At 36.1% G+C, this 8,821-nt stretch overlaps 1 protein-coding gene across 3 annotated transcripts in view; it reads left to right on the top strand.

Moving 5' to 3' along the window:
- The first annotated feature begins 1,669 nt into the window (after positions 1-1,669).
- The window catches only part of REV1 (REV1, polymerase (DNA directed)), a 48,950-nt gene continuing 41,798 nt past the window's right edge, over positions 1,670-8,821 (top strand). For 2 of the 3 annotated variants that reach the window (XM_010138962.1, XM_010138961.1), the window contains exons 1-3: positions 1,670-1,732; positions 2,519-2,651; positions 4,395-4,563. In XM_010138962.1, coding sequence (XP_010137264.1) covers positions 1,676-1,732; positions 2,519-2,651; positions 4,395-4,563 — 359 coding nt within the window. In that variant the 5' untranslated portion in view covers positions 1,670-1,675. The remainder of the gene's footprint in view (positions 1,733-2,518; positions 2,652-4,394; positions 4,564-8,821) is intronic. The other variant, XM_010138960.1, reaches the window with a different exon arrangement.

Genomic DNA, 8,821 nt, shown 5'->3' with positions numbered 1-8,821 from the left:
CTGAAACATAGAGCTGAAGCTTGTCTTTTCAAGGTAATTACACTTGCTTTGACCATAATTCTGTGGTTGTCTAATTCGGCATATTTGCAGTGTTCCATGAAAACGAACATATTTATGAAAACTTTCCTGCAGCTATGTCTTGTTCTGCAATCCAGAGTAGTTTATCTGGATTTCAGAAGATGCCTGCTTGGTAGCTCTAGAACAAAGGGGATTTAAGAGACAGAAGCCAGAATTCAACTTCCAACTAGGTTCAGAGGAAACAAAATTTTAATGTGATAACTTGAGGCAGTCTCCAGAACAATGCAGTAGAAGGCCTGGGTGCAAAAAAGACCAAAATACCTTGTTACCTCCATCCACAGCAGTATGTCCTTTGTAGTAGACAGGAGAAGGAGTGAAGCTTCTGTGCTCCATTACTGGACAATGCTATGGATAGTCCGGAGGATAGGTGCCTTCTCAAAAGCAGACAAGGATGAAAAAAAACCCACTGACTCCCTTCTGTGCATTAACTGTAGTTTTGTGAATTCTTATGGAGGATGAAGGAATAGAAATATTTAATAAAATGAAGGTGACTGGCTTAAATCTTTCTTTTAGTTTCAGAGTCCTCGCACTCTAAGAGCTGATAGCCCTAAAAGACAAAACAGTGATTTTTATTTAGGGAACTGGTTAGAGTACAAAGTGAGAGATGTAATAGCAGGCAGTGACCTCATGATCTTACTACATCAGTAATCAATATTTTAAAATCAGTGTTACAACAGCTATAGTTAATGTGAATCACTTGGGTGCAGTGAACAGTTGGCCATGGTCCAAAATGTTTCTTTTTCTCTCTACCAGTTCTGTTCTAGCCAACTAATAGCTCATCTGGGGACACTGCTGTGTACAGCTCATGGTCCAGGGATAAGTGTATTAGCGTATTGCATAAAGAAAAACTGCCGTCTGGCTGGCTGGATATATTTATTTATTATTAAGAAACACAAACAAAGAAACAAACACAAACCCCCCCTCCCCGAAAAAAAAAACCACCACCAAATTGCAAACCTACCTACAGATCATAGTAGATCATTTAAACAACAGGCAAATTTACCATAGGATGGACTTTGGGTTGTTGGTTTGGGGATTTTTGTGTGTTTTCTTTTATGTGAGCAACAAGTATTTGAATCTTTTGTGATGAGCTATAAATCCACTGGTGAAATTAATCCAGTCTGTAGTACCAGGAGGTATTTGCCTGCATCTTACCATGTAGATAGTATCAAATAGGAAATAAAAGATGTTCCTGGCTTGGGCAGTATTTTGCAGGTACGGTAGCAATTATATTTAAGAACCTTTTATTACTCTTTTTTTTATAGGAGGTATATGATGAACAGGAAGAATTTAATAAATCATAATGGAAACATTGTAATTTTTTTTTCCTTGATGAATAGAACAAAATGTGCATGTGTGTTTTTTCGATACATAGCAGGAGCTACAGTATGTATTACTAGGAAACAGGGGAACTAGGTTTTTATACAGTTTTTCATTTCTACATTAATTGTGTGACTCATACTTCAGTGAAACCCATTGAAAAGTGTAATCTGTGATAAACTGTAGATAGCCTGTAATGCATCATTGAAATGCCACTGATGATATTACTAAATAACTAATTGATCAAGCATTTTTCTTCCTATGCAGAAGCTTCAGTATGAGGCGGGGTGGATGGCGAAAACGGGCTGCCGATGACGAGGCCTGGGGAATATGGGTACGTTCAAAACCAGGTGGCTTTTTTTTTAAAGAGGTAAATGTTGCTGTTGTTAAAAAGGGTTTATGGTTTTGTTATATATGCTAAAGGTATGCTATAAATGAAACCTTTTTGCTTCATTTGAAAATACATAATTAAGTTCAAAATAATTTTTTTAAATTACCAGATTTTGAAGTCTTTGTTCACAATAATCCACTAAATTGCATTATTAATAAGTGCAGACCCTTGAATAGCCTTAAATCACCATTTAAAAAACTAAATAGTTTTAAAATTATTTAGTTTATGGTTGTCTCCACCACATTCTATGTAGTTGGACAAACAATAACTTAGGGACCTAATTTATGTAAATATTTACAATACTACTGTCTTATGTGTATTTAAGAACTGAAAATACATGGATCAATTCTCTACATTGTTTCTTTAGATAATGAGTCTCTGATTTAGCACCCAAACATGTATCATTCTCTTATTTCTTCTTTCTTTTTATTCTATAAGGATTTTTATATAGATAGAATCGTTCTCTTATAGGATAAGGTAATAGAAATATGAAATAAATCCTGCCATGTTGGTAACAAGATGCAGTTATCTTGTAGATAAAGGTGGAGGAATTGCTATTTTCATTTGGAAAAAGGGTATGTCTTTTGTGTATCAACCAAAATCAATTTGGAGGAATGCTGTTTACCTTTCCAGTCTTATAATTGACCGGTTTCTGTCTGTAAACATGAGAAAATAAGACTAGCGTGATGGGTTTGGTTTTGTTTTGTTTTGTTTTAACTTAAAAACTAGGGCGGATACATGTCGGCAAAGGTTAAGAAATTGGAGGATCAGTTCCGGTCAGATTCAGCCATACAGCACCAGAGGGATGGAAATTCATCAAGTATCTTTAGTGGAGTTGCCATCTACGTCAATGGCTTTACAGGTGAAGCTTTTATTTTTTTAAGGATCTGTTCTTTTTTGTTCTAGTGTCTGTTTACCATCCTAAGTGGAGTAAAGAACTGTAGACACGTGATTTTGCAGCTAAGTAAATTCATAACAATTACAGCATATGTATATAATATATTCCTTTGTATTTCATGATTAAGGTTTTCGATATAAAATCAGATTTAGGTTCTGAATATAAATATTACTTTTCTAAGTCATTTACGTGAATGGTCACTGATAGAAATAGGAGTAGATTTTTCCACCTTTCTGTGATCTTATTATTTGAAATGAAACCTTTTAACTTCCTCCATGCTCCTACATATATTAATTTTTTTTATTTCCAAAATATTGATGGCTGGAATGTATGCATTAAATTTACATTTAGGTGGATATATTGGGATTTCCTTGTTCAGAGTTGCATGATGCTTGAGACAGTGGACCTTTAATAGTGGAAGGAGGAACAAGAGAAGAGATAAGACACATTGTCTGTGATAGATTAATAGTGCATGTTAATGACAGTAAGATTTTTAATCTGCCTTTCTTATGTTCATATTTCTCCTGGCTTCTGCAAAGCAGCTTAACAACCTTTTTGAAACTTCCCAGAAGCCTTTTTCAGGGACTTATGCCAGGAATGTTGTGACTATTACATAACTGACACTTACAGCTTCTATAATATAGAGCAATGCTGGTTTGAGTACAGGGCTCAAATGAATTAAAAAGGTTAAGGTGGACATGTTAAACTATTATTACATCTGGATCAGTTATTTAATACAGGCTGTTTGTTTAGAGAAAATCTAGCATTTGCATGTTCTTCAAGGCACTAGTTCCTAAATAGAGCTCTACAAGATGGTCGTCCAACAGGCTGGAATAGGAAGGATAACACTTGGAGAAAATGTGTGCTACTTTTGGTTAAAAGTTAGAGGTATACTCAAGTGTTAGAAATATTTTGAAATTTGACAGTAGGCAATTGAAAGGAGTTGTAACTGTATTCTTCTAAAACTTTTTAATTCCTACCTGTCTTGTTAAACTTTGGGATTTTTTAGTGTCTTGTGCCAGGTTTGCTATTCAAATCAATCTATTTGTGTTGACCCAAACCTTCCTGTGTAGGTGTGACACCACTGCAAAGATTTTTTCAAAACCAAAGGTGGTGGGGTTTTTTTCCCCCACCTCTGCTTGCAAAATAAGTACTGTTTTTAATACAATTGAGGAGATAAGAAGAGATGTTAGTTTTTAAGGTAGCCTCTGTTCCCTGTACAATTCAAGAGCAACCTGATAAGGAAAGAGCAAGTTAACTGCTTCAGTAAATCAGAAGTTGTATACTTGGAGTTCTGTGCTGTTGCTAAACCCTTTTGATATTCTTTTCTGTTACTTCTGGGTATAAACAAAGTTTGGTGAAAAAAGATATGTGAGTTAATCTAATTTTGTGTTATTTTGATGTAAAGTATTTTTTAATGTAGTTTAGCGTTAAATCTACTTGAGTATTTTCTACCCCCTCAACCATATGTGTTAGGGAAAGATCTCCTATAACAAGAAGAATGTTTAAATTTTGAATCAGTCTCTTCAGAAACACAGTTTTTCTACATTTTTCTGATTTGTTCTTTGAAGAACTTGTAAGGTTTTAAGGAGAAAAACAGTTGTTTGCACTCTTTTGGATTGTGGCATGATGTTTCTCAATTAAAGTTGTTTTTCTTACTGTATATGGTGACACAAAACAAGTATATTTCTGGTTTTAATTTTATAGACCCCTCAGCTGATGAATTAAGACGCCTAATGATGTTGCATGGAGGCCAATACCATGTGTATTATTCCAGATCAAAAACAACACACATCATTGCCACAAATCTTCCAAATGCCAAAATAAAAGAATTGAAAGGAGAAAAAGTAGTTCGGCCAGAGTGGATCATGGAAAGGTAAGTTTAGGTCTACTGCTGTTGGAGATTTCTACTTCTGGAAAAAGAGAAAAATCTGGAAAAACAGCATTATAGAAGATTGCATTTTGAGATTATGGTTTAGTTTAAAATAAATCTATCCTTGCAGCAGCTGAGTAAAAATACCACTGTTACACTGAAGATAGGTTTCTTAGTGATTGTTCCTTAAGAAACTTCACTAAGAATATTCAAGAAGTCTCTGGCATATCTGGAATCTGAACATCATCCTGTTGATTTCATTTAATAGCAAGTCAGTTAACCAGCCTTCATTTCAGACTGTTTAAATAACTATCAGGTGATTGGTTTTTAACCTCTTACCTTGTGTAAGAGGTTGCTTAACTCTCATTTGATCTGTAAATAAAGAAGAATGTCGATTGAAAAGCATTTTCATAAAATTGAAATTAATCCATCTAAACATTTATTATGTTATGACTTTGTAACAAAACAAAGACAAAATGAAAAAAGAAGCCACAAGTTTTATTTATAAAGAATTTATGTTCTTTGGTTCCTTCATGCACTGGAATATATAGGATCAACTGAAGCTGTCCTCAGGTCCTTTAAAAAGATGATAGCCAGGCTCACAGTGGTTAATGTGGCTTGCATCTGTCTTCGTCCATCTGAGGAACCCATGGGAAATAGAACAGGCAGGATTGTGTTCTGGAAATTATTCTGTGGGTGTCATGCTATTCTTAACTAGCCTCTTTCCTAGACAACTAGCAGAAACAGGCAAGGAACTGTTCTGTATATGTACTTGTAAAATCCTATTTTCATTTGCTGTTTTCAATTTACTGATTTTCTGTCCTTTGGATTCAGCTGTTTCGTATCGTGTATCTTTAAGATAAATTTTTAAAACTTTAGTCAAAAGTGATAGGTTCCTCTTTGAAAAAGTGTTTAGGTACATTTTTTAAATAGTTTTCAGGCCTCACCCATGAGTTTAAGGACTTGGAAAACTGGTGGTAGGTGTATTTTTATTTGAAAGATGCTATTTTCATTGATGCCATTAAAACTCGTTACGAATTTAACCAAGTTGGAAACATCAATTTGTATAAATTCAGTAGAGACTTGCTAGGACTTAATGTACAAAATCTAAAATTTTCCTTATGATGTCTTGTGTTCAGGTTCTGCATCTCCTGGTTCTGAGAGGTTGTACTGGAGAGAGTAAGTCAGAAGAACTAAGTATAGACAGATTCATGGGCTGGACACAAGGAGATGGGGAACTCACTGTCTCAGTAGAACAGGGTTCATGTCAGAATCCAGAATAAAAGCTAATTTCACAACAACCTTTCATTTTTTTTCCTTCCTCTCAACAATATTGGAAAACAGTCATTGGTTAAATACTCCATCTCTGTGTATGGAATATCAAATCATATTCTCCTCAGTAGTTCAGCTGGTGAAAATCAGTGCAATGGACGTTCCAAATTTGTCAAATATTCATGTGCACATCATGCTAGTGTAGTATGATGGGTTTGGGTTTTTTTAGTTTGGTTAAGAATCAACCCTAAAATGTTACTGTCCCAAATTACTGGTAAAGCAGTGTTGTTACATCTTCAGTCTTGTCATCCAAGGTTGCAAAATGAAAAGGTCATTGGTCTGTGGAACTTTAATTTATTTCTTGGTGTGCGCACTTTATGATCTAGTCTGTAATTACGTGATCATACGCCATCTTTTTTCACTATGGTACCTGCCACATTCTCTTCACAGAGAGATGGACTTCAGGTTGCAAATTGCTAATTCAGTACCTTGGTTTTTGCTTCTTGTCTGTAACCCTGTTCCATGTGACTCAAATTCTTTGCTGATAATGGAGTGAATAATTAATTCCTGTCTTTTATTGGTACTTATCACTATAATATCTGCCTGCTTTCCAAAGATTAATGAACATACCACAGCACTTCATCCAATGGCTATTATTTTCATTTTTTGTTTGAGAGCCACCAAAAAGACATTAAGGTGAAACACCAGCAATGACGATAATTTGGAATATGCCATGTGAACTATGCAAGATAAGGTTTTTCAGAGTTACTTACACAAGGATGGTAACGCATATGTTGAAGTTTATTGCTGCTTAGAAGCTTTCTGTATTTTGAACTGCAAATATTCTGAACTATGGTCTGAAGTCAGACTCTCATAAACCTGTTGTTAAATGCAAGTAGCTCTAGAATTTTGCTTTAATTAGCGTCATATAGTGAACCTGTGGTACCAGTAGCTGCCAAATCCAGTATTGCAGAGTAATATGTCATTGCTTTAGAGACAAAATCATTCTTTCTGCACTCCCCTTGTTGTGTGTTTTTGCTACCTTTCCATTTCTGCAACTTGCAGGGAAACCTCCTTTCTAAATCTTACTTCCTTTATTTGAAAAATAAATGACACAATTATGTAGCTTAGAAAGATGGTTGTGCAATGTCCAATGGAACCAAATTAAGGTGATCTGAGAGCTTGATTTTCATTTTTGAATATTCTTTTAATAGAAATTTTTTTACTTTTATACTAAAATCACTTTTCAGAGATTGTTTTAAACAAGCTACCAGGAGAATTTGTGGATTCCTTCTTTTGATTTTCAGATTGAGTGATTGTTTTTCTTAAATATCTGTGTTAATGTAACACAAATGTGAAAAAAATAGTTTAAAATAATTTCCCCAGAAAATGAAGATATTGGTCTGATACATCGCACTTCATTTTCTGATGAGGATTGAGAATGCAAAATATTTGAATAAATAAAAGCTGCTGGTCTTAAAACAGTACGGCTTTCAGAAGAGATGCCACATCATTTTAACACGGAAGGAAATTACTTTTATAGCTATATTGGAGGCAAATGGTGCAGGCCTGCTGTTGAATAGTGGGGCAACCTCATGTCAAAGGATATGGAAAAAGTCGAGGTACTCAACACTGCCTTTTCTTCACTATTTAGTGACACAGTCTGCCTTCAGGCCTTGAAGGCCTATGCGCCTAGTAGCAGAGTTCGGAGAAAAGAAATGCTACTGAAGGTATAGGAATTGTAAATTATGGTTCACTTAAGGAAATATGACATATACAACTGTACAACAGAATGTATTCAAGGGAGCTGGAAAAGCTGGCTGGTGCCAATGCTACATCATCTCTGTCATCTTTGAAAATTTGTGGCAATCAGATGAAATTTTCCAGAAGACCAGATAAAAGGCAAGTGTCCTGCCTGTCTTCAGAAATGGAAAGAAGGAGGATCCAGGGAACTGCGCTGTGATCAGTTTCACCACAGTCACTGAAATTTATGGAAGATACCTTCTCGGAAGCTGTATCTAAGGTGGCAAATCATGCCTGGCCAGCCTAGTTGTCTTCTGTGGTGTGATGACTGGACAACAGGAGAGCAGTAGGTATCATTTGTTTTGGCTACAGAAGGGCTTTTGACACAGTCCCCTATTGCATTCTTTTAGTCGAATTGGGGAGATAATGATTGGATAATGGTCTGCTACTGGGTGAAAAAGAGGTTCAACCGCCTGCCGCAGACAGTAGAGGTCAACAGTTCAAAGCTGATTTAGCAAGTGGTTACAAATGGCGTTTCTGAAGGATTTTTACTGGGGAAGATACAGTTTAATGTATTCATTAACAATGTGGTCATTGGTGATGCGGTGGAAAATACCTTCAGCAAGGTTTTGTATGACAGCAAGTAGAAGGGAACAGTTAATGTACTAGAAAGCAGGGCTGCTCTTCAAAGAGTCTCAACAAACTGAAAGAATGGGATGACAGAAACTTCATGAAATTCAACAAAGTCACATGCAAAGTCCTGCAATTGGGTCAGAATTAATTCTGTGCAACCAGACAGACCAGGAACTCAATGGCTAGAACATATCCTTGTAGGGAAGGACTTGAGGGTCCTGGTGATCTACAAGTTGACCACGAAGCAGCAGTTGTGCCCTTGTGGTGATAAAGGCTAACTGCACACTGGGTTGCGTTAGCCAGCAGGTCAAGGGAAGAGATTCAGCACTTCCGAAGTTACATCTGATGTTCTGTGTCTGATTCTGGGCTTCTCAGTACAGGAAAACTACTGACAAACTGGAGTGAATACAAAGGAGAACCACCAACATGAATAGGGGCCTGGAACATGATGTATGACGAGAGGCTGAGGAAGCTGGGTTGGTTCTGCTTGGAGAGAAGACTAGAATTGTTGTCTTTCATTACCTATCTGGAGGATACAGAGAGCATGGATCCAGATTTTTCATCAAGATACACAGCAAGAGGACAATAGTTACAAGTTGCAGCAAAGAATCAG

This window comes from Buceros rhinoceros, unplaced genomic scaffold, assembly GCF_000710305.1.
Source record: "Buceros rhinoceros silvestris isolate BGI_N320 unplaced genomic scaffold, ASM71030v1 scaffold17586, whole genome shotgun sequence".
NCBI classification, from domain to species: Eukaryota; Metazoa; Chordata; class Aves; order Bucerotiformes; family Bucerotidae; genus Buceros; species Buceros rhinoceros.
This window is presented reverse-complemented; position numbering and strand designations above follow the sequence as displayed.